The sequence below is a fragment of the Trichosurus vulpecula genome, chromosome 9, assembly GCF_011100635.1.
Source record: "Trichosurus vulpecula isolate mTriVul1 chromosome 9, mTriVul1.pri, whole genome shotgun sequence".
NCBI lineage: Eukaryota > Metazoa > Chordata > Mammalia > Diprotodontia > Phalangeridae > Trichosurus > Trichosurus vulpecula.
In genome coordinates, this window is record NC_050581.1 from 205,001,263 (window position 1) to 205,025,367 (window position 24,105).

A 24,105-nucleotide genomic window follows, 5' to 3' on the forward strand; every position below is an offset into this window, starting at 1 on the left:
AACATATATGCACCAAGTGGTATGGCATGCAAATTCTTACAGGAGAGGTTAAGGGAGTTACAGGAAGAAATGGACAGCAAAACTATAATAATGGGAGACTTCAGCCTCTCTGTCTTTGAACTTGATAAATCTAACCTCAAAATAAACAAGAAAGAAGTTAAGGAGGTGAATAGAATTTTAGAAAAGGCAGATATGATAGACCTCTGGAGAAAACTGCATGGGGATAAAAAGGAATATACTTTTTTCTCATGGTACATGAAACATACTCAAAAACTGACCATGTACCAGGGCATAAAAACCTCACAATCCAGTGCAGAAAGAAGAAGTCAAAGCATCCTTTTCGGATCATGATGCAGTAAAAAAATTATTTGTAATAAAGAACCATGGAAAAATAAACTAAAAATTAATTGGAAACTAGTCTAATCCTAAAGAATGAGTGGGCCAAAGAACGAATCATAGAAACAATTAACAACTTCAAGAGAATGACCATAAAGAGACAACATACCAAAACTTACGGGATGCAGCAAAAGCGGTTCTTGGGGGAAGTTTCATATCTCTAAATGCTTCCATGAATAAAATAGAGAAAAGGGAAATCGATGAATTGGGCATGCAATTGAAAAAGCTTGAAAAAGAACAAATTGGAAATCCTCAATAAAATACCAAATTAGAAATACTGAAAATCAAAGAAGAGATTAGTAACATTGAAACTAAGAAAACTATTGAACTAACAAATAAAACTAAGAGCTGGCTTTATGAACAAACCAATAAAATTGATAAACCTTTGGTCAGTTTGATTAAGAAAAGAGAAAGTGGCCCTTCCACTTTGGATTTAGTGGGTTTGCCCCATTCCCTGGCTTTGGGATGGGAGCTCCTTGAGGAGAAGGGTCACGTTGATGGTTTTTGTCCATGTGACGCCCGCCACTTGACATAGGGTCTGGCCCACAGCTGGCCTCCATAAGGGCATGCTGAGTTGACTGGTTGAAGACCCTGTCCCAGCCCCTCTCAGAGAGGCTGCCCCCAGAGCAGGGAGTTAGAGAAAAGGAGGAGGGGGGCCCTGGCCCATTGTGCTTTGAGGGGCTCTGTGTCCTCGATCACTCTTGGCCTCTCTTATCCCAGCACCCAGCATCCTGGGGGTGGTTGGGCTTGGGCATCGCCTGCTCTTTTGGCCCCACTTGTATCATGGTATCTGCCAGAGGCACCAGGATCCTGATCCTGATTCCGACTTCTGTCTGTCTCTGCTAAGCAGTCTGTTTGGCCCACTGCTGGCTTCTGTCTCTGTCGGGTGCTCTGACTGGCCTGCTGCAGGCTTCTTTCTCTGATGGACAATCTGGCCGGCTTACTGCCAGCTTCTGTCTCTATCGGGTGGTCTGGCCAGTCCACTGCTGGCTTCTGTCTCTGTCAGGTGGTCTGGCCAGTCTACTGCTGCCTTCTTTCTCTGTCAGGTGGTCTGGCCAGTCCACTGCCGGCTTCTGTCTCCGTCGGGTGGTCTGGCCAGTCCACTGCCAGCTTCTGTCTCTGTCGGGTGGTCTGGCCAGGTCACTGCCGGCTTCTGTCTCTGTCAGGTGGTCTGGCCAGTCCACTGCCAGCTTCTGTCTCTGTCGGGCGGTCTGGCCAGTCCACTGCCGGCTTCTGTCTCTGTTGGGCGGTCTGGCCAGGTCACTGCTGGCTTCTGTCTCTGTCGGGCGGTCTGGCCAGGTCACTGCCGGCTTTTGTCTCTGTTGGGCGGTCTGGCCAGTCCATTGCCGGCTTCTGTCTCTATCGGGTGGTCTGGCCAGTCCACTGCTGGCTTCTCTGTCAGGTGGTCTGGCTGGCCTGCTGCTTGGCTGCTTCTGGCTCTGCCCTGGGGACTACATCAGGACTCCAGGGGTACAGTGGGGCCATCCCTGAGGATGTGATAGAAAAATGATGCTTCCTCATGTCAACAGGCAGTCACAACTTGACCAAACTTATGTGAAAACTAGGCGCACAATCCATACAGACATTCGCATTTTTATACCTCCAGAAGGAGGAAGGAGGCAGGGCATGGCATGGGCGGGGAAAGGTGCCTCCCAAAGGGGAGAGCAAGGGCACACCAGAGCCTGAAGATAGGAGGGTCTGCTCATCTCCAGGGTCCCAGCTGCACAAACAGCTCCATTCGTGCAGACTGGCTGGCCCCCACCCTGCCTCCCAAGGGCACCAGGAGTCCAGCGGGGGTGGGGTTGTGAAACAGCACATGATAGCAGCTCAGGGGGCTTCATCCTTGGCACCTGCAGGGCCTCCTGCATATCCGGGTCCAGTGTTTCTGGGGAATATGGCAGCCCAAAAAGACAGTGCAGGGAACCCCTGGACAGCCCTTCACACTCGTCTTTCCAAAAGCCCCCCAGGTCTCTGGGGAGATGCCGGGTCAGTCTTTGCTGGGGTCTCGATGATTTAGTGACATGTCTGGGGGGCAGCGAGAGGCCTTGGGTGGCCCCTGGCCCCAGAGCACGTCTGTCCTTGCTGGGGCTCTGCTAGGGGCTGGACCGAGTAGCACTGAGGTCCAGGGTTTGGTTTTGGTCCAGTCCTATGATTTCAGTGGCTTAGGGAGCTCTTGGTATGGAAAGTCCCTTTGCAAATGCAGGGTGGCCACTGCCTGGGATAGCCTGCCCAGGGGCTCACACTTCCATCTAATAGATCCCTAGACCAGGCTTTTTCCACTGTGTCCAGTTCGCCAGGGTGTAGGGCTCCAAGGAGTCCTCCTGCTTTGGGAGCCCCGCAGAGAGTGGCTGACATGGCATCGGGGCTGGGTGGTGGGAGGTGGGAGTGATGTCCCTCTGGAGGCTGTGGAGAGGAGTGGACAGGCAGCTCCGGGCCGGCGGTGGAGGCGTAGCTGTCACTCTGATCCCTTCTGCTGTTATCATGCAGGCATATAAAGAGTGGAAGATCATCTCCTCGTTCACGCCTTCACCTGAGAGCCGCATCGAGGAGAACAAGCCGTTGGTGGAAGTGTCCTTGGAGCGGCCGCATGTGTCTCTGAGCCGGCCCCAGCTGCTCAACGTGGAGGCCTACAAGGTAAGCGCTCTTGGGTGTCCTGGGTGTCGCTCCAGCAGCCCCTGAAGCTGCCAGAGAGCCACCCGCTGGGCCCCAGGGCCAGCCACGTCACCCTCTGTCCATGCTCAAGGCGAGGCCCAATTCTTTCTTGGTGCCTCTGGCATCCACCCCAGCCTCTGGAGGGCTTGAGGCCTGCTTGCCTGCGCGTGGACCGATGGGTGCTCCTGGATGGGCCCTTTCTCGGCCCATCCCCTCCCCAGCCCTTCAGCTCTTGAGGGGACCCTACAGGAGAGTGGAGTCTGGGGCTGGTGACAGAGCAATGAGGGGGCAGATGATGGAAAAACACCTGCCTGCCCTTGGCTTGCACTTTGCAGACAGATAGGCAGATGGGTCGCGGTGGTGGTGACTTTATGAGGAAGGCTCAGTTGCATCAGAACACATTGATTAGGCACTGACTGTGTTCAGGCACCTTTCCAAGCCCCAGGGCAATGAGAATGGCATAGCCCTGATGCCTGCCCTCCAGAGGCTTCCTCTTCGAAGGGGCAGACAGGTGTCCTCACCCCCGGTCTGTGCCCACCTTACTTTGCAGCTTCTCAATGGCGAGCTGAAGCAGCTGTACACAGCCATCACGCGTGCCCGCGTCAACCTCTGGATCTTTGATGAGAATAGGGACAAACGGGCGCCCGCCTTCAGATACTTCATCAGGAGGGACCTTGTACAAGTGGTCAGGACCGACGAGAACAAAGGTGAGGCTGGGGACCAGGACCCCATGGGTCTCCCAGGGGGGCCGAGCAGAGAGGAGAACCAGGCTGTTCTGGCCCTCTGGCTGCTGCCCTGCGGGCCATCCCCTTTCCCAGGTCCCCTGCCACGCGTGTGTGGCTGATCCTAAGGAAGGCCAGGGTCACAGGGTGATGCCCCGAGGGGCTCCATCATCCAGTGACACTGAGCTTGGGCTGGACTTACCACCCTGCTGACCCCCAGCAACCTCACAGGGCTCTGGCCCCCTGATCTGGAGAGGCCCTGGCTTTGGAGTCCCCACAGGGCCTGGGGGCTTCCACTCTTGATTCCCTACTTTGTCTGACTTGGGCCAGGTCCCTTCCCTCCCTGGGCTGCTTTCTTCTTCCATACAACGAGGGAATTGTACAGCATGACCTTGCAGGTATGCAGGCCGGGTCCCCTGAGGCCCTCCCCTGTTCCTTGGAAAGACAGGGCCAGGCCCGGGATCTGTTCTCCACCCCCTCCACCAAGTGAGCCTAAGGTGCCCAGCATGGGGAGGGGCACCAGCCAGGCCCAGGATGCCCAGGGCAGTCTTTGCTTCCATACAGACTTTGATGACAGCATGTTTGTGAAGACGTCGACTCCCGAGGAGTGGATCGTGCAGGGAGACTACTATGCCAAGCATCAGTGCTGGAAGGTGGGTCCTGAGGGCGCCTGAGCAGGTGGGGAGTGGGAAGAGGCACGACCTGGCCCAGCAGCCTGTGGCTGGATGGGTCCCGCCTTTACCGGGTGCCAGGCTCTCACTCCTTCGCACGCTGACTCGCCCACTCGCTGGCTCACTCATTCGTGGTAACGATAACAACTAACGCTTATGTGGCACTTACTGTATACCAGGCACTCATTAATTCCCTCACACACTCATTCATTCATTCATTCATTTCATAGTAACGGTGATAACTGACACTTACATGGCGCTCACTGCCTGGCACTCACTCATTCCTTCATTCACTCCTGCCAGGGCTCTTCTTGGGTGCCTGCTGTTCTGGATTCTGACTTTCTAATGGCCCTCTGGGGTCCAGCCTGGAGTTCTCTCTCCCCTCCCTCTGATGCGTGGCGGGTATTTCAGAGCCCCATGTGTGTGTCTCCCAGGCCCTCCCAGCCAGAGAACTTGTCCCCAAGTGGTCATCCTGCAGGGCTAGGCCTCACGGTCAGGGCTGGCACTGTCTCCATTCATCCAGGCTGGTCCGGCTCAGTCCCCCTGGCAGGAGGAAGGGCTGGCATCATCATGTGGGCAGAGTCCAGACCCCAGAGGAAGTGGGTCAGGCCTGCCTTTTGGACAGTGGGCAGCTGTGCTGACCCCGTGGCATGTTAGAGGAGGCCCAGAGAGGCTCCCTGGGTATTCGGTGGAAACCATATTCAGGCCTGCCCCATGTGGCGCAGAGCTTGTCCCGGGCCCACAGTATGGCTGCTGAGGGCCAGCAGGTATGGACGGGATCCTGGCGGCTGGCTTCCATGGGTGAATGGGGATGGGCAGCGAGCCCTCTGGAGGCTGTCTTCCTGTCCCCGATTGCTCGGCCGGGGGGCTGGCTGGCGCTGTCTGGGTGGCGGTGGCCCAGGAGCCTGCTGGTCTTGGCTGGCACTCTCCTTTATCAGGTGCGTGCCATGGGATGGGGAGGCGGGGCCCAGGCCCTGGCTCATCTCTGCCACCGTCTGCCTTGGGCAGGGCAGGTCCCCATGGAGGAGTTAGACCAGGCAGGACTGAGTGTTTATGGGAGATCTGTTCGTGCCAGGCCTGTGCATGGTGACCTGGGAGGGGTGTATGGTTATTTTACTTCACAGTTAAAGGAACTGAGACAAACAGGTTAGAGTGACTTAACCCCGGGTCCCACAGCTAGTGAGTGTCTGAGGCTGGATTTGAAGTCGGGTCTTCCTGACCCCAGGCATGGAGTGCTGTCCACTGCGCGACCAGCTGCCTCAGGCCCCGAACTTTGTGCTTTGACATTCCTCTGGACGTGGTAGCATAAGAACCTTTGGTGATGGGCCCTTGGCTTCTGGGACCCCAGACTGCACATGGCAAAGACTGAGCGTTGTCCCTGTGGGCCATGGCCTCTGGGCCCCATCAGCTTCACAGGCCATCAGAAAGGGAGCAGGGACTGGGCTCTGGGGCCTGTTCCTTCACCCAGTTGTTTGACCTGCCCCAAGGCTTTATCCTACACCCCAGAGCAGCCTCTGCTAGTGTTCTCCTCGAGCTCCCCCTCCTTGCACAGGCCCCCATCTGTGAAGGGGCTTAGCAGGGACCAGTGAGGGAGTGAGAGCAAGCGTCAGGCAGGGAGCATTCGCGTGCCCTCCCCAGGGGAGTGGGCAGCGAGCCCCCTGCAGGTGCAGGCGCCTCTGGCCTGGTAGGGGCATGCTCTAGGCCTGCCCTGAGCAGGGGAGGCTGGGCGCCTCTGCCAGCATAGACTAGAGCCCTCGGGCTGGACGCCTTCCTCCTCGCCCACGGGCTCTGCTCCCCTCCCCAGGTGGCAGCCAAGTGTTACCAGAAAGGAGCCGCCTTTGACAAGGAGAAGCTGGCCCTGGCCCACGATGCCGTCCTCAACGTCAAATCCAAGAAAGTCAGCCCCAAGTGAGGGAGTGGTGCCGGTGGGTGGTGGGAACAGGGCCCGGGGGCGCAAGGGGACCTGCTGACCCCACTCTCCTTTCTCCTACCTGCCTCCAGGGAGAAGCAGATGGAGTACCTGGAGCTGGCCAAGACCTACCTGGAGTGCGGGGAGCCCAAGCTCTCCCTGAAATGCTTGGGGTACGCCCGGGAGTTCCAGCTGTCTGGTCTCCTCTGTGAGAAGCTAGGAAAGGTATGGGGAGGCCAGCAGGAGTGGGAGGGGTGACAGCCTTGATTAAGTGTAGCGCATATGTGAGTGCTGTCATGCACTGACTCCGGGGGAGGGCATTCTCGGCAGGGGGCATAGCCTGGGCAAAGCCGCTGAGGTGGGATGCTGAGCGTGGGAAAGAGCAAGAAGGAACCAGGTTGTGAAAGGCTCCCAGTGCCCGCCACATGTGTCTCTTTTTTCTTGGGGGCATGAAAAATCCTTGGGAGCAGAGAAGCAGAGCATGGCAGCCTGGCGTCCAGTGAGGGCAGCCCCAGGCAGCCTAAATTCTGCAGCCCTTCTGGGAAACGTGTGGGAGGAGGACTGCTGCTCTCTGGTTTCCCTGGAAGCCACCTGGGGTTGTGGGTCAGTGGCTCTCTGGACCTCGCGACCAATAGCCCCCTGTGCCCTGACCCACTGCTTGCCACACATTTGTGGCTGGCCACCATTGATGGGGCTGCTGCCAGGGGACCCCGCGGCATGAGGAGGAGAGACTCCGGTGGCCGGTCAGTAGAGCTCTGATGAGGCCCCTGCCTGTGATGGGCCTGGGCTCTGTGCTAAGCACAGGGTGTCCGAATCAAGGCCTTTGAGATGCTCCTGTCAAATGTGTTGGGGGAGACTGAGCCACAGACTCCCATGTACAAACAAGACCCCAGCAAAGGTGGCGCAGGCTCATCTCGGGGAAGACCTGAAGGATGCCAGGAGCACCTGGGGCAGGGGGATGCAGACAGGGCGCCTGCTAGGCAGGAGCTCAGGAGCCCCCAGAAGTCTGGGCTACTTACCTGCAAGGGAGGAGCCGCCACAGGGAGCCCTTGGGGCTCCCTGAGAGCGGGCTAGAGGCTTGGACCTGTCACCTTTAGGGGGCTTCACTTTGGTGGGTCAGAGTGAGGGGAGACTGAGGCAGGCAGCCCCCCGGCAGCTATGGCCATGCCCAGGCCCGAGGGGATGACACGTTGGGTGGATGACATGCTGGGTACACGACCCGTCGGCCCTGGGGACGCCATTCGCCCTTGCAGGCACATCTCTCCAAAGTTTGCAGCGGATGGCAGGGGCGAGTTCTCCCCCTCTCACCCATGTCCTTCTCTGCCCTAGATCAAAGATGCCGCTTACTTCTATAAGAGAAGCCAGTGCTACAAGGACGCCTTCCGCTGCTTCGAACAGATCCAGGAGTTTGATCTCGCCCTCAAGATGTACTGCCAGGAGGGGCTTTTTGAGGAGGCCGCGCAGGCCGTGGAGAAGTAGGTTCTGCTGTTAGGTGTGGCCCCTGTGTCCTAGTGAGTGGGAGGGCCTGGGGTGGGGGGGTCATGCAAGGCCGCCTCCCTGAGCCTCGGTGTCCCCAGCCCAGCCCCCTTGCTGCTTTGAGCTCTCACCTCAGAGCCTGCCTCGACTCGGTCTGCGCAGGAGGCGCGGAATCCCTGCCGGGCTCCCCCGCACATCTGCAAGAGCCCCGGGCAGCTAGGTGCTCGAAGGGGACATGGCGGGGCCGTGACCTCCCTCGCTTCTGGCCGCTTAGCCCTTTGCATGTGACTGCTGTGCTGGGGGTGGGGAGGTGCCGTCCGTCGTTCTCCCCTTGACATGCTCCTCCTGTGTCCAAACAGTGACCGCAGTTTGGGCAGAGTCAGGAAGGGGCGTGGTGGGGATGTGCTGTGCCCTGAGTAGTAGAACACATTAGAAGAGAGGTGCGCTCTCCGGCCCCTTGCCCAGCTGAGGCTGGAGGAGAATTCTTAAGCCAACAAGGGACAGGTGATCCCGAAAGAGAAACTAACGGAGTCTGAGTGCATGAACAAAATCAACGCAGCTCAGATGAGAAGGAAAGCTGTCAGTGGGGAAAAAGCCGTATCTTTGCATCAGACGACTCTGGTTGGGGTCTGCCGTCTGGGCTGTGTAGAGAGCCCAAGAGCCATTCCCCAGTGGATCGGCTGGTTCTCAAAGGAGGAATGGTGGAAGCTTGTGCTGCATCTGTAAGAATAAGAAGAAAGCAGGCAGAGCCCTGAGGGCTCCCCTCGCACCCGGTCGGACAAAATGGCCAACAGCGGAAGGCTCTGGAAAGGGAGGCGTGCCTGCGCGCCGTCGGCCCAGGTGTTCTCAGGTGCAGTTGAGAACTTGGCTCAGAGCGTGACCCGGAGATCCCCCTGCCAGGCCTACGCCCACTGACCCAAATGTTGCCATGGATGCCCGTCGATTAGGGGATGGCTCGGAGTGTTTCTGCGCCAAGAGAGGCATGAGTGCGAAGATGGCGGAGAAGCACGGGAAGACTCGGGTCAGCTGATGCGGGGGGCCCACATGCGTGTAAATGGAGAGGCCCTGGAGGAGGGTGGTGACAGGACCTGCCCCTCCTGCCTTCTTTGCAGAGGTTGGGGGCGGGGAGCCACGGGTGAGCAGCACGGCGTACAGGGTCAGACTTGTTCCATGTATTGATCGATCTCATGAACTGCTTTCTCTCTCTCTTTTCGTTCTCTGTTATAAGGGATGGCTCCCTGGGGAGTGGGGAGAGGAGGGGTAGAGTCAGAAATTAAGGTGATGCTTAGACGAGAGACCCTGCTCCGCCCAGATTAGGAGCCCCCCGTGCGTGGTCCTCGGGTGCCCTCGCTACAGCGGCTCACGTAATGCCCCGTGAGGTTCACCCGACCCGGCCATGACCACGTTGATGCCCGTGGGGTGGGCTTGTCTCAGGCTCCTGAGAATCAGTGTGCCCCCCCCCCCCCCACGGCCACCGACGGCGATGCGCGTGCTCTCTGACTGGATCCTCGAGCCCGTGTCTTTTTGGAAGCTTCGTTTCCCCAGCTCCAAACGGTGCAAAGGGCACCAGCTTTGGAGCAGAAAGACCGGCTTCTCCTTTCACCTCCGCAGCTTAATGGCTCTGTTGACTGGGGTAAGTCATTTCTGTCTCAGCCTCTGCTTTCCTACTCTGTCTGATGGGACCAACGCCTTTGGCATCGCCTGCCTCTCAGGGGTCGGATGGTGCATGTGTGTGTGTGTATGCACATGTGTACATGGCGTATCGCCAGCCCTGGAACGCTGTGCGCGGGTGGGTAGGGGTCTGCCCCTGTGAGGGTGGGCACTCTGCCCTTTTCCACCATTGGGGGCAGGTGGGCCGGGCGAGGTGGATAGAGGCTCTCCTCCTGCCCCCAAAAGAGGCCGTTGTATTTTCTGCCTCTCGTTGTGACCTGGGCTCAGAATCGGGGGCTTCAGACCCATAGCCTGCACCTTGTGCCTTATGGCTATGGCCTGATTCCTGCTCTCTTGGGAGTGGTGGGAGGAGATTGCCTCCCCTGAACCCCGAATTCTGAGTTGGGGAAGACCCTAGGATTACCGAGGCTCTCCCCGAGCACTTCAGAAATGAGGCGACTGGCTCAGACTGGGGGAAGGGGCTTGCCGCCACCACTGGGACACAGATGGTTGCGTTTTAGAGCAGGGTTCCTCTGCTGTGGTAAGGGGAGAAGGTCTGAATGGGCTCAGCCCCTGCCTAGCAAACGAGGGAGGGGCTGTTTAGATCATCCTGGGGCCAGAGCAGGGACTGACTTCTTTCTCAGGCAGGCATCGTCTTCTCTCTGGCCCGGGTCTTCCAGGGGACCTTGGTCTGGGACTTAGGGCTTAGAGCATGTTGAAGGAATGAATGACAAAGCATTCATTAAGCTACTGCTATGTGCCAGGTGCTGAGCAAGGCATGTGGGCTGTCCTTCTCTGGAGGAGTCCCGTTCTAATGGGGGCAGACAGCATATCCAGGGCATGGGAGGTCTGGTCTGGGGAGCCACCAGAACCATGGGGCAGTCGCTTCTCTGGTGATTAACGCTGAGGGCAGAGGCAGGCTTGGGGGCAGGCAGGGCAGCCTGGCTAGCTCGGGCAGGTTAGGGGAGTGGGACAGTTCAGCCCCCCAGAAGCTGGCTGGATGTCCAGCGTGGTGGGGTGTCAGGCTGCTGTCCCTGGTGGCACTGAGATGGGCCAGATGGGGAGCTGCCCCCTGTGGTATTCCCTGAGTGTCCTTGCGAAGTCACAGGGTTGAACTCAGTCCTGCAGGCCGGGGTACTCTTGACTGGCCTCATGCACAGAGGCTCAGGATCCCCACTCTACATGCATTTGGAGAAGGGGCTGGGGCCTCCTGAGCTCAGGGTACCGTGTAAACCCAGGCCATGGATGACGAACCTTGGCGGCTCCTTGATGCGAGGAGAACAGACTTTTAGTGGGGAGGAAAACAGGCCGAGTGCCCGGTGGGGCGGGGGTCTGGCGGCCTCCCAGTGCTGAGCTGCATGCATGTGCCCAGGCAGTGGCCACTGTGAGGAGGACCACATGGGAGATGGTAGCTGTGTGCCTGGGACCCCATCGCCTCTGGCAGAGCAGTGCCTAGCACGCCCCCTTGCAGCTTCTTCATCTGCCTTGAGCAGTGGGGCCGGCGTTGACCCAGGGAGTAGGCTGGGCTGGAGTCCAGCCTTGGACTCAGTGAGGTGTTTGTGGTCTCGGGCAAGTGATTTCTCTGTGGGCCTGTTTCCTCATCTGGAAGTCATAGCCATGGTACGGGGATGCACAGGGACAGCGTGTGGAAGGCGGCACGCGTAGGGCCACAGTTCATTATCGGGCATTTTCTGAGTGGGGGAACGGAGCAGGTCTGGGTCCCTGGGCTGAGCCCTGAGTGGCTGATGTGTGCGAGAGTGGTTGGCAGTGGCCACCTTTCAGCTGGACTTGAGGCCTTGTATGGGCCAGGCCCTAGGCTGGTTGTGGGGAAGACAAAGATGGAGCATTCCAAGTGCTTGTGATAAACAATATGGTGCCCACCCGGCTTGTCCCCATCCCCCTGGTCCCAGTCTCTTGGTCCGTCTGAGCAGGTTACGTGTTATTTGGATGTCCCACTGGGTGGACAGCCTGGGCTGGACAGCCAGGTTGTTCTCCTGTTGTCTGCCTCTGAGGCTGGGAGTGTCTGGGGGGTGGAGCAAGGCCATAAGGCCACCTGTCCTTAGTAAGCAGCTCTTTGTGTCTTTTGGCCTTACAGGTACGAGGAGATGCTGAGGGCCAAGAGGCAGCCCGTGTCTAAACTGTCCTATTCCGCCAGCCAGTTTTACCTGGAGGCCGCGGCCAAGTATTTGAGCCTGAACAAGACCAAGGAGATGATGTCCGTCCTCTCCAAGCTTGACATTGAGGACCGGCTGGTGTTCCTCAAGTCCCGCAAGCGCCTGGCCGAGGCCGCCACCTTGCTGAAAGGGGAGGGCCGCCGGGAGGAAGCAGCCGTGCTCATGAAACAAAACGGCTTCCTTTTGGAGGCCTCACAGCTCACGGCTGACAAGGACTTCCAGGCCTCCTGCCTGCTGGAGGCCGCGCGCCTCAACGTGGCCCGGGGCTCTAACCCAGAGGATACCAAGGTCATCCTGAAGGAGGCCTTGGCCCTCTGCTCCCAGATGGGGCAGCGCACTGGCATCGCTGAGGCCTACTTCCTGCAGGGGGTCCTGCTTAAAGACTTCCTGCGGCTCAAGGTGGCCTTCTATGAATTCCTCCACCTCAACCACCCGGTGGGCGTGGTGGAGGCCCTCTACGAGGCCATGCGCCACTGCCGACCAGGCACTGACAAGGTGCTGGCCTTGGCGCCTGGGGGCCTCGAAGCGCTGCTCCAAATGGCCAAGGCTCTCAGGCGGGTGACCAGCAATGCCGAGAAGGAGATGGTCAAGTCCTGCTTTGAGTTCTTCGGCATTTCGCAGGTGGATGTCCAGCACTGCCAGATGGCCCAGAACGAGCCCGGGCCCATCTCCAAGATCATCTTTGACCTGAATCCAGGCTTGAAAGACAAGAAGGCCAGAGATCACCTGGTAGTGGCTGTCGACAGCGTCAAGCTCGCCCTGACCAAGCACCTGCTCACACGGATGTGCGAGATCTCGCGGGGGCTGCTGGGCGTGACCTACCCCGGCGTCTGCAGGAGGTTCGTCGCCGGCCTGAGGTGCGAAGATCCTGCCTGTGGGGACTTCCACCGGCCCCTGCGGCGCCGCGAGGCCAGGACCATCGTGCAGACGAGGATGCACCTGGCAGCCCTCAATGGGCTGCTGCTCGAGGCCAAGCGGGTGTTCCCCAAGGTGCTGGTGCAGGAGCTGGAGGAAATCGACTGCCTCCTGACGGCCGATGCCTACGGCCTCTGCAAGGCCTTCCTCGACATTGTCTTCCCCAGGCACTTCCACCAGAGGGTCATGTCGGAAAACCCCCTGTCGTGCCGTGAGATGCTCCGGCCCAGCTACCGCTCCTTCCAAGCCTACCGCACGGCCCTCAAGGAGTATGTGCACTTCCGCTTCCGGCACGAACGTGCCCGCAGCCAGCGTGAGTCCACAGACCTGTGGCTGAGTTCCATGCAGGCCTTGGTGCTGGCTTCCAGCTACCCCGAGGATTTTGAGAAGTTGCTGCACCAGGTGGAGGAGGGCTTTGCCCGGGAGCTGAAGGCGCTGGGGCTGCGGGCCACAGAGCCTGATGACTGGGCGCGGATCAAGGGTGTGGAGGGCAGGTGCGGCATGCTGCTGCCTCACAAGGACACCGAGGGCGCCGAAAAGACGCACCTGTGCTTCATCCGGCTGCTGCAGAGCTCCTTGGACCGTCTGTACAAGTCCCGTGACCCCGAGGACTGCAAGCGCCTCTTCTTCCGCTTCATGAACGTGCTGGTGCGGCGCTGCAAGGAGCCCCTCATCCCTACTGTGGGGCACATGCTGGCGCTGCTCGAGTTCCAGTTCGTGCACTGCGGTGCTGTGCTGGCGCGCCTCTGGAAGAGCGTCGCGCTCTGCCTGCCACGCAGCTACGTCGCCCTCATGCACTACTGGGACCACCTGTTTGGCAAAAAGGATGAGGAGAAGGAGCTGGGTGACGTCTTCACCATCATCCAGGAGTACAGGCCCAAGGATGTGAACCGCTCCATCCGAGCCTTCCGCTTCCACCTTGCCTACCTGGCCCGCGTGCTCTGCGGCTGCGAGAACGGGGACTTCGACGTCCTGCTGGATGCTTTTGGTGATGTCAGCTGCGTGGCGTCGGGCGAGGCCGAGCGCGCCGTCGTCCTGTGCCTCGTCATGCTCGTGAATGCCGACACGGTCATGTGGCCTTGGTGCAAGCCTGTCCTGTGCCGACACTTCCAGGAGATCGCCTCTAGGCTGAAGGTCATGCGTACTGAGTTCCCCTCCGAGGTTCCCGACCGGCTGCTGAAGGTGATGAGTAGGGTGCTGGCCGCCGTGGATGTGAAGGCAGTGGCTGAAGCCCTGCAGGACCTCCTGTATGAGCGTGATGAGGAGTACCTGATGGATTGCTACTGGCGCTGCGACACGGCGCATGGCAAAGGCCCCGCGGCGCGTGGCCTCTACTTTGAGGAGGTCGACCTGAACCGGCTCCTCTGCCTCCACCCCACAGAGTCTTTTGTGGTTGACCTGGAGGCTGAGTTCGACCGGGACGAGCCCACGGAGGACAGAGAAGATGTGCTCGCTTCCATCATCTTCCAGAAACGGCGGAAAGAGCTACAGAAGATCTCCACCCGCCGCAAGCTCAGGAGGGTCTGCCTCGTCGTCTCCCTCTGCATCAGGTGGTGGCGGCAGGCATGCGCCAAGATGGAGCCCTTCTGGGAGGATCCCCGCGAGCTGGGCACCGACAACTTCAAAAGGGCTGACGTTGACAGGACTCAGTGCGACCTGTGTGGAGTCAAGTTCATTCAGGGCCCGGAAAACTACTTTATCTTGAGGGAAGCCTTTGACAGCGAGTCTTCTGAAGCCCTGATGATGCCGGCGGAGGCCGAGCCCATGGAAAAGGAAGTCCTGGAGGGGAGCCCGGACTTTATGGCCAGCGACTCCTATGATAAGCACATCCGCCTCGAAACCCACCAGAAGAAGCACGCGGCCTACCAGCAGTACCTGGAGTTCTTCCTCACGAGGGTGGACCCGGCCATTGGGGAGGGGAAGCTGGTTGTGAGGAGCATCGAGCAGAGCGCCTGGACCCAGAGCCACCTCGGCTCCAAGGAGCATAACAAGATTCTTCAGAGGAAGATCCTGGAGAACATCAAACGGGTCTCTGATGCTGTGGAGGACATCTATAGGAGGAAGGCCTGGGCTGACGGTAAGGCTAGGACCCCTCCTCCCAGACCATGGTGCCTACCTGCCTGGAGCTCACCTCCAGCACCCCGGGGCGATGTTCCTGGGGCCGGGCACTGGGAGCCGGGAGCTGGGACTCGGTCTGAGGCAGTGGGGGTGAGGTCTTGGATGGAGACGTGAGGACAGAGTGCTGAGTGCCAGGAAGACACTGGCCTCAGTCACAAGAAACACCAGGAGTGTCCTGAAGGCTCTGTGTGACTTCATCAACTCTGGAGCCCGGGAGTCCAGAATTTGGGAGAATTCATCTCAGGTTTGGCTCATTCACTGTGAAACTAAAATAGACCAGAAATCTTGACAAGCTAAGCAAGCAGTGCTTCATGCGAGTATGAGCAGCGATGGGGGAAGAAAAGCTTGTTTGCGGCTCCCCTTGAGGCCGCTTTCTGCACACCCCTTCCCCACCTCTCCCAACTCTATTCAGCCAAATATAGCTGCCATTCCCTTGTAGGTCAGCCTGCCTCTCGCTTTCTTCCCTCATTTAATATTATTTTTCTGAACCTCTGGAGTCATCCAGGAGTCTTGTTTCAATATTCAATATTTGTTCATTAATTAGCTCAAGAACCAACCCGGTTCATTAAGTATCAGTTAGAAACTTTTCTCTACCTATTAAATGCTATGATTTTCTTTATGACTAAACAAATATCAAAATGACTTAATATATTCAATTTATTAACACAAAATGATAACAAATATAGATTTAGGTAATTATTTGCAATATTTTGACTATGAGAAATGTCATAGCCAGAGTCACCTCCAACCTTCATAATACTGGTTGACTTTTCTTCATTTGTGAAATATCAGGCCTACAGTGTTCAATTTCTCTCAAGATTTCAAGTAAATTCGTTTCTGAAAAATCTTCCTTGCAAGATAAAGGTCAGAACAGTTTCTTCGTAAAAGAAGATCTCTCCATCTCCTTTCTCACTGTCTTCTGCGCCTTCTCAGCCACACCAAGGAACAACTTCTTCAGCTTCTCTTGAGCTATCACTTTTAATAGTGTCTCTCTACAGTTTACCTCCCATATCCTCATAGAAACAAAGTAAAAGTGCACACTGTCTTTCCTGACTCCATAGGGAAAAGCACTTCATAGCCAAGACACTGTTTGCTGGGCCTTCAAAACTGTCGGTACAACCGCCTTTTCCACAGCATTCCATTTGGCTCCTCCAGTTCCAGGGCAGTAGTCTGTGTGAGGGAGGCATGAGATGAGATTTCGGTAGGACCTAGTAAGACTTGACAGAGTTGATGTTACAGAGTGAGAGCACCCAGGCGTCCTTAAATTTCAGAATTCAGGCTGTTGAATCCTTTTCCTCCCTACCCCTGAGCCAGTCTGTGGAATTAAGAGCCTTGCCTGGAAGCCTTGCTTTGGGAAGTTTCTTACAGCTCTTAATATCATATAGTGTGTTTATTAAAAGATCTGTTGAGCTGGAATTTCTGCTTTGGTCGGATGGTCAGATGCTGAGCCTTGTGGCTTCTGGCCAGAGGAGGATGCAGCTGGGTGCAGCTCATGAGGAGTTTCCTTGAGGGGCCACACGCAGTGCGGCACATAGGGGGTTGTGAGTGGGGACCGCCTGTTGACATTCCTGCTCCTGCTTGTGTGCTTAAAACCATGCATGCTTTTCTTTCTGTAGCCGAGGAGACGATGACTAGGCTGGTTAACATTTTGACCCATTCTGTCAGTGATGCTCGGGAGTGGCTGATGAAAACGGAGGAACGTTTGAAGGAGGAAGGTAAGGATGCCATATGCCAGTGTTGGTGGCTTTCAGGTGAGGGGAGCTAGGCTCTGGCACCAGAATGGAGACGGCTGGATGCACACCAGGGACCATCCGTCCCCACTCATCTCGCTTGGCTTTTTCTCTGGCCACGAAGATTCACAGGGTGACAGCTGAGTTTCCCCATCAGTAAATGGGGGTGAGAGGCTTGGCGGGTGCCCAGTGTCCCAGAACCGCTTATGAGATGCAATGCCAGCTGCAGGGAGTGCCCTGGCATAGGATCGGGGCTAGGACGAAGGTGACTCTGCACCCTCCTCTCAATGTGTGTGGAGATGGTAGGGAGCTTAGGTTGCTGCTTGTGTGAAGATGCAAGTGGTGAGAAGGATAGGCTCCTCAGGTGGGCAGTGGAGACTGGGAGAGGTTTGGGCAGAGGGCCAAGCCTGGCAAGCTGGGGGTCTGTCCTGTGGCGATCAGGGAATGGCTGAGAGGTGAGTCGGATATCTGGGATGAGGGAAGGTGAGTGGATGTGAGAGGTCAGTGGTCAGCTGCAGAGGCAAGGCTGGCAGGACAGGGAGATGTGTGGTCTGTGAGGAGGTGGTTGGTCAAGAAACGGCTGAGAGCAGGCCTGCCCCCTGAGCCCCTGGCAATGTGGGGAAGGGGCAGCTCGAGGCCAGGCGGGTGGTGACTATGAGCTCCCAGACGGGAAAGCTGTAGGCGTGTGCTCCTGATGGCAGAGCACTGCCCCACCATGCAGCTTTGGGCTCCTTTCAAAGGCCACCAGGGCCTGTCCTTGCAGCATTCCCGGCACTGTGGCCCCCTCCGTGATCTGTGTGGTTCTTGGCTTGCAGGGGCCCCAGAGCCCAGGACAGTCAGGCCCAGGTTGGGAGGCTTGGCTTCTCACGTTGTCAAAGCACCAGGAAACCAACAGGGTGCCACCCTTGGAATGGCGAGTTTTCCTCTTGACCCCAGAAGTAGTAGACATATCAGATGTTTGTTCATTTTTCTTGAGGGGCACAAGAGACACATTGTTGCAGTGGGCAGAGGATGGGCCTCAAAAACCCGTAAGGCCAGGGTTCAGGTCCTGCCTCAGACCCAAGCGTCCTGGCTATGACTGAGCAGCTCCCTGTTGTGGTGGAGGGAGCTTCCTCACCTGGGAGTTCCCTACACCAGCTAAATCCCAGGGGTGGGCCGGGCACCGTGGCCTTGGCATCCTTCCAGCCTCCCAGAGTCTCATGCAGTGCCTGCCCTCAGAATCTCCAGGAGATTTATTTGAACTAGACTTTTAAAAGGCAGTTTCTTTGTAAAGGAAGGGGAGGAAGAAGGGAAGGGGGAAGGGGAGTGGGGGGGGGAGAGGAGGCAGCTAAGCTTCTTCCTCTGTCCTCCTCTGTGGTCCTGGGGCACACTGGCAAGAGTGAGTTTGTGCCCTCGCTAGGCACTTGCCAGGTCGCTAGGGGGCTTTGTTTTGTCTTGAATGTGCCCGGGCGGCGGCAGCGGCAGCGGCTCCTCTTTCCATATTCCCACTGGGCTGTGCCCTGCTCCGGTCTGTGTTGGGTCCCAGTGTTCAGCCTCTTCAGGCCAGGTATTGTGGGGCTGGGGCAGGGGCCTCAGCTTCCTCTTCACAAGGAGGATCCTCTTTCTTCCATCCATCTCCCCACCCCCCAACCCCCACCGGGGCTCCCTCCCCTCCCAGAGAGCCATCTCACATTCAATTCCATTAATGTCAATTAAGCACCTCCTGTGTGCCACGCACTGTGTCGATCGCTGTGGATGCAAATGAGAAAAAGAGGCAGGCCCTGCCCTTGGGGAGCTTATAATCTAATTACATAAAAATAGTGTTTTTTTAAAGATGACAAAAAAAGGGGGGAAAATTAGCACAAACCATCAATACACGGAGGAAGTCCGAAAGCAGGCAAGATTTTCCAAGTTTGGTTTGTGTGTGCGGTCATTGTTCCAGCAGATGTGCGCGTTGTCTTCTTGGCCCTGCCGCCTTTCCTCTGTGGGTCATGGAGCTCTTCGCAGGATTCTCCGTATGCGTCACACACGTCATCTCCTGAAGGACTAGAATGTTACTTTACGTTCGTGGACCCTGTTGAGCCGTAGGCCAGGCGATGGGCATCTGCTTTGTCTCCATTCTTTGCTATCACAAAACTGCCTCTGTTGGTATTTTAGAGTCTGTGGGAACTCTTCTTTTATTGATGGCTTCCTTGGGCTGTGAGCCCAGTCATGGAGCAACAGGGGACATTATAGTCTCTGTACCTGTGTAATTCCACATGGCTTTTCAGAACGGCTGTACTGTTTCACAGCTCCATCCACAGTGTACTAGCGTGCACCTCTCTTCCCACAGTGCCTCCAACACTGACTCTTAACCTGGGTCTGTGAATTTGTGTTTTAATAGTATCCTTTGTAATCCTCTTCTTTATTGTATTTATTTAAGGACATTCTGAGAAAGGGTCCGCGGCTTCCTCAGACAGCGTACCCAGCGGGTCCGTCACATAAACAAGGCCAAGACCCTCTGCCACAAAGGGTTCTTCCATGCGTGCCTACTTTTGTTCATGGCTCTGCTGGAGCGCCCTCTCTCGCACGGCGCCTTTCCCAGGTGCCCCCTGCTCTCCCCATGACCGCATCTTTGTTTTGTACAGACCCGCACTCGCACGCGTGCTCTCCTTGAATGCAAGGACTGTTGGTTTTTTGTACCCCTTGCATCCCCAATACTTTGTACATGGCCTGGCACATAGTTGGTGCGTGATGAAGGCTGTAGATTGATGGGGTTCCTCCCTGCTGCTGACCCTGCCATGATTCCGAGTCTTCCAGAAGTCCTAGGACCTGAGAGCTGTCCCCGGCTGTCTGAGCTGGAGTGATGTCCCAGCGGTCTTCAGGTTTCTTCTGTCGGGGATGCCTTGGAGAGTCAGGGGAAGCTTTGGGCCTCCTCTCGGAATAGTTTCTTTAAATTTGCTATGCAAAAGTGCAAAGGATCTCAAATGAAGCCAGGGATAGTGATGTCAGCTGCCAGCTATTAAGAAAAGAAATCACAGTGGCCAGGATCTGCTGCCTGGGCCCAGCCCCGCCATCGCAAAGCTGAGGAAGCCACGGCCACCGTTAGTGGGAGTGGTAGAGCCAGCCCGGCTCCTGGCTGAGATGCCCATGCTCCCCTGAGGAGCCACACATGGGCACTTGGGCACTGGCTGCTCACCAGGCCAAGCTTAAGCTTTCCTGAAGCCCCCAAAGATACTGGGGTGCCTTAGAGTGGAAAGAGGCATTTCCAAGCTAATTCAGAGGAGTGTCCTTAAATGCCCATCATCTGTCCCAGAGAGCCTCACGGGAGGGGTTTCTTCATTTGATGTTAGGGCCCTGCCCTGTGGCCAGCTCTATCCCCCAGCCCCACTTGCCAGGCTGGCATCTGGGCCCCCCTTCTGGAGTTAGCCGTGAATCCCGCTCTGACTCACCACCTGGCACACATTGTTCCCTCCCCTTCAGTGGTGGAAATCTGGCCATAACCGGGATGTGTAAACTGTTGGCGCCAAGTGGTCGTATTTGCTTCTCATGGTACCTTTTGCTTTCTGTCACCTTTGTTTAGGAAGTGCTCCCTCCCCCAACCCCACCTTCTGGCAGAGAAGTCACTGAGGGAGGGAGAAGGGTTTCCAGAGGCCAGGCACCCGCTGAGGGTCTGAGCACATGGGCCACCTGGGGAGGTTAGCGCCTCCTCTGGGGCTGGAGTCTGTGACCCCAGGGAAGTCAATTCACTGTCGGCCTCAGTCTCCTCTGCTGCAAATGGAGTCCTCACTGGCCATTGTGAGGGTTGGGCCCTGGCAGAGAGTCGATCATTCTTCCTCTTCTCCCGTCTCTGTCAGTTGACACCATTTGGGCCTGCGGTGGTCTTCATGGCTGGAATGGCTTTCCCGCGGCCGCTCCTGGTTTTGCATGACACCCCCTCATCCCGCCCAGCTGCCTTGCCCCATGCTCACCCTTTCTTACAGCACAAGGTTTGCAGCCGGCCGCGCCTCACCCAAGTGGCGGGCACCTGCTCGGGGCTGGTGTTGGCTGCCACGAAAAGGGACGCTGGACGGTGTCCCCTGCCTCGGAAGTGCAGACACTCGGCATGGGATTGACGTTGCCCACATCTGGCTTTTCACCGTGAAAATCTGTGTCACGTGGAAAAGTGTGTGTGTGTGTGTGTGTGTGTGTGTGTGTGTGTGTGTGTGGCCCGGAGTCAGGAAGACCTGAATTGAAATTCAGCCTCAGACACTAGCCGCGTGTCTCTGGGTCTTTAGCCCTGTCTGCCTCAGTTTCCTCAAGCAGAAAATGGGGATGATACCAGTAGCCCCCGCTTCCCAGGCTGCCGTGAGGGTCAGCGAGGCTGCGTTTGTAAAGCACTGTGCAAACCTTAGAACGCTACTGCAGAGCTAGCCGCGATTCGTAGTTGTAGTCATTAAAGGATGACCACACGTAACTCCTCCAGGAGGCCAGTGTCATGGGGCTGGGGCTGGGAAGGGTGAGGCAGGGCAGGTGAGGATGGGCCCCTGGGGTTTATGGAGTCAGGACATGGCTTCGATGACCCTGGGCCTTGGCTGGGGTCATGAGGGGAGTTGGTGCCCTGGGGCAGGATGTTCCTTGGGCCCCAGCCGTTACTGGGTCCATAGGCACAAGGCTAGGAAAATGCAGACGACCAACTGAGAATGCCAGACGCATGCTGGACGTGCACAGATGCGTGCGATTGTGTACGTGCACATGCATGTGTGGGGGATGTGAGTATGTACATGTGTGCATAATGTAGTGTGGGTGTGCACACGCCTGGTGAGGGTGTCTGCACGTGTGTGGGCAAGCCAGTGTGCATGTATGTAACATAGGTGTGCACACACGCGTGTCAGTTTACATGCGTGTGGTAAGGGCGCATCTGTGTACACACGTGTCTCTGTGTGGTGTGGGCATCCCTTGTGCATACATGTAATGTGGGTGTGCACATGTGTCTGGTGAAGGTGTTTGTGTATGTGCATGTGATGTGTGCACACGTGTGGTGTCGGCATGCCGTGTTCATAGTGCAGTGTGGGTACGCACATGTGACTGCTGAGGGTGTGTTTGTGCACATGCATGTGATGTGTGTGCACGTGTGGTGTGGGCATGCCTTGTGCATATGTGCAGTGAATGTAGGCATGCACACGCGTGTGTCTGTGTGCGTGTGGTGAGGGTACGTTGGAGACAGGCACCTGTCTTGTGTGAGTGTGTGTGGGCACACGTAGCTGGGACCTGTGGGAGGTTGGTGCTGCTGTGCCTTTTACAGGGGCACTAGGCCGGATGCAGGGCACCGCCCGTAGACGAGGGGCCGCCTGCCTGCCCTGCCGCCCCGGCGGGTGGGCTCTGGTGGCCCCTTCACTAATGTTTGTCTCTGCTTTTTCCCCAGGCATTGTTCAGGAAAATGAATACGAGGATGAAGTTGAAGACTTTGGGGAGCTCCAGCCCAAGAGGTTCTCCAAGAAGCGTGGCTGGCGCCGGAGATACTGATGGCCGGACACACCCCGGCCGCGCTCCTGCCATGTGGGTGTACATAGTGTAAAGGAGGCCCCGGCCAGGCCTCTGCTTTTTACCTGTTTGTTGCTCTGTTCTCTCAAGCCGGTGCCCGCCCGCCTTCACCACCGAGGAAGGGGATTTCACAAACCCAGCTCCCATAGGCCTGGCTTCCTGGAAGCCCTGGAGGCTCCTGCACCTGAGGTGTCGCTGGACCAGAGAACGATGGAGATGGGTGGCCGGCCCTCAAGGTCTGGCTCAGCCCCTGGAGCAGCCTCTGGCGCCACCTTTCCCACCCTGTGTCGGTGGCACACGGGCATGACTTGTACATAGAAGGCGCCCATGCCCATGTGTGCCGCTATTCTTGGACACAGGGATGCTCTGGGGCGGGAGTAGGAGCCATGCCCTCCTGGCCCTCCCGATGCCCGTCTCCATCTCGCACCCCCAGGACCACCCCGTGGGCTGCATGGAGCCATGGGGAGAGGGTCGGGGCAGATGTTCTCTTGTAGGCAGCCCTCTCTGGGAACAAAGTCTGCCTTTCCTTGGTCTCGCCAGCCGGCCTCAGTTTCCCCGAGCTGACTGAGACACGCCTACCTCAGCATTAGGTCAGGAATGTTCCCCGTCCTCTGGAGTCCTTGTTCTTTGTGCCCTTTCCCGGGGGAGGCCCCGTGCCCTGCGGCTCAGCCTGCCTTACGGCGGTCGCCCACCCCTGGTACTAATGAAGGCGAGCCCCTGCTCCCTCGCGTGGATGATCCCAAAGCTCTTTCCCACGGAGCTTGACGCTGCACCTCCTCCCCAGTGTTTGTCCCACCGGCAGATTCGGGATCCTCTCTCCACACCAGCCCACCTATCCGTCTATCCGTCTGTCCGGTGCAGGCTTGGATGACGAAGGTGGCCCACCCTTCGCTGGGCTCGCTGGGCTCACAGAGCCCGTGGTGAGAGAGGAGTGGCCTGCAATGCCGCCCGGCCTGCCTTGAGTGCCTGAAGGGAAGGGAGGCAGTGTGCACCCTCAGCCGTTCTCTGTCCGGCTGTCTGCTGCGGTCATGCGCTTCCTCTTCACTGTGTCCTTCACTGCCCCCGCAGGGCCTCCCGCCGGCTGTTCCGCCCCTGCAGCTGTCTCTTTTTGGTCCTCAGTTTTGTTCCAGACGTTTTTATAGATTTCACTTACCAAAAACAAAACCAAACAAAAATATTGTTGTATATCAAGTTTTTATAAATCCAGATGGTTTCTCTTACCAGCTGTCTTCTGTGATTATTGACGATGGTCTGGGTCACTCTCTGAAGAAGGATCTACCCTGGTTGGGGGTGGGGTTGGCAGCGCTCAGTGGGTGGGGGCACCTCTTAGGGACCTCCTCCCCATGATCTTGCCCTGTGTGCAGCCCCAGAACCTTCCTGGGTCATGGAGCCAAGAGAGGACTTGGACCATTTCCATGGAATGCACAGCATTCCTCTGGCTGGCCGCCCCCCCAGCCACCACTCCCTGGGCCCTATCGCCTCAGCATGTGTGCCATGGGAGGAGTCCGGGAATACCCAGGGCGGCCCCGCTTTACTGTGTAGCCCCTTAGCTGTGACGCTCAGCTGAGGACCCCAGAGAGGGTGCCCAGCATCCCTCGCTGGGATGGGCTGGGGTCCAGCTCTGCCTCCAGAGTATGGACTGATTGGTTCTCCCACCTCTGAGAAGCAGTCGCCCAGCACACTAGAGAAAGGAAAGCCTCGTGGTGTCTGAGGCTGGATTTGGGGGATGGACTGCTGTGTGCCACTGGCTGGCCCTCCATCCAGCCCCGGAGACTGGGAGTGCTGTTGGATACCTGAATGCTTCCAGGTGGGAGGCTTTTCCATGTGTGTGTGTGTGTGTGTGCGCGCGCGCAGAGACTTTAACTCTGCCTCTGCCTCTCCCTCTCCTTCCTTCTCCGCCCCCCCCATCATGCTGGGTCAATGAACATTTACTAGGCCCCTACTGTGTGCTGGGCATTGGCTGCAGAAATTCACCAGGAAGGCATCGGCCCCCATGGGTGAGGCCAGGAACCGTTCACCAGGTCCACTACCCCTGGGGATCAGGGGCCAAACCTACAGTTGAGCTTTGTGGGTCTCTTGTTATCACAGCCCTCCATCTGCCTGCATTGGGAGGGGGGCTTCCCCCCACAGCTGCCTTAGGGTGCTTACAGTGCGGTGAAGGTTGGCCCACCTCTGCCATGGCTTCCTGAAGAACTCGAGAGTGCTCAGGTG

The 24,105-nt window shown here is 57.4% G+C and overlaps 1 protein-coding gene across 1 annotated transcript in view; it reads left to right on the forward strand.

The window, feature by feature from the left end:
• TRANK1 (tetratricopeptide repeat and ankyrin repeat containing 1) overlaps window positions 1-23,042 on the forward strand; it is a 44,396-nt gene extending 21,354 nt beyond the window's left edge. Inside the window, exons 16-24 of the mRNA XM_036737605.1 lie at window positions 2,884-3,030; window positions 3,599-3,755; window positions 4,335-4,423; window positions 6,246-6,349; window positions 6,443-6,575; window positions 7,680-7,825; window positions 11,572-14,642; window positions 16,300-16,398; window positions 21,776-23,042. Of these exons, the coding sequence (XP_036593500.1) occupies window positions 2,884-3,030; window positions 3,599-3,755; window positions 4,335-4,423; window positions 6,246-6,349; window positions 6,443-6,575; window positions 7,680-7,825; window positions 11,572-14,642; window positions 16,300-16,398; window positions 21,776-21,876 (4,047 nt within the window). The 3' untranslated portion in view covers window positions 21,877-23,042. The remainder of the gene's footprint in view (window positions 1-2,883; window positions 3,031-3,598; window positions 3,756-4,334; window positions 4,424-6,245; window positions 6,350-6,442; window positions 6,576-7,679; window positions 7,826-11,571; window positions 14,643-16,299; window positions 16,399-21,775) is intronic.
• Window positions 23,043-24,105: the final 1,063 nt, after the last annotated feature.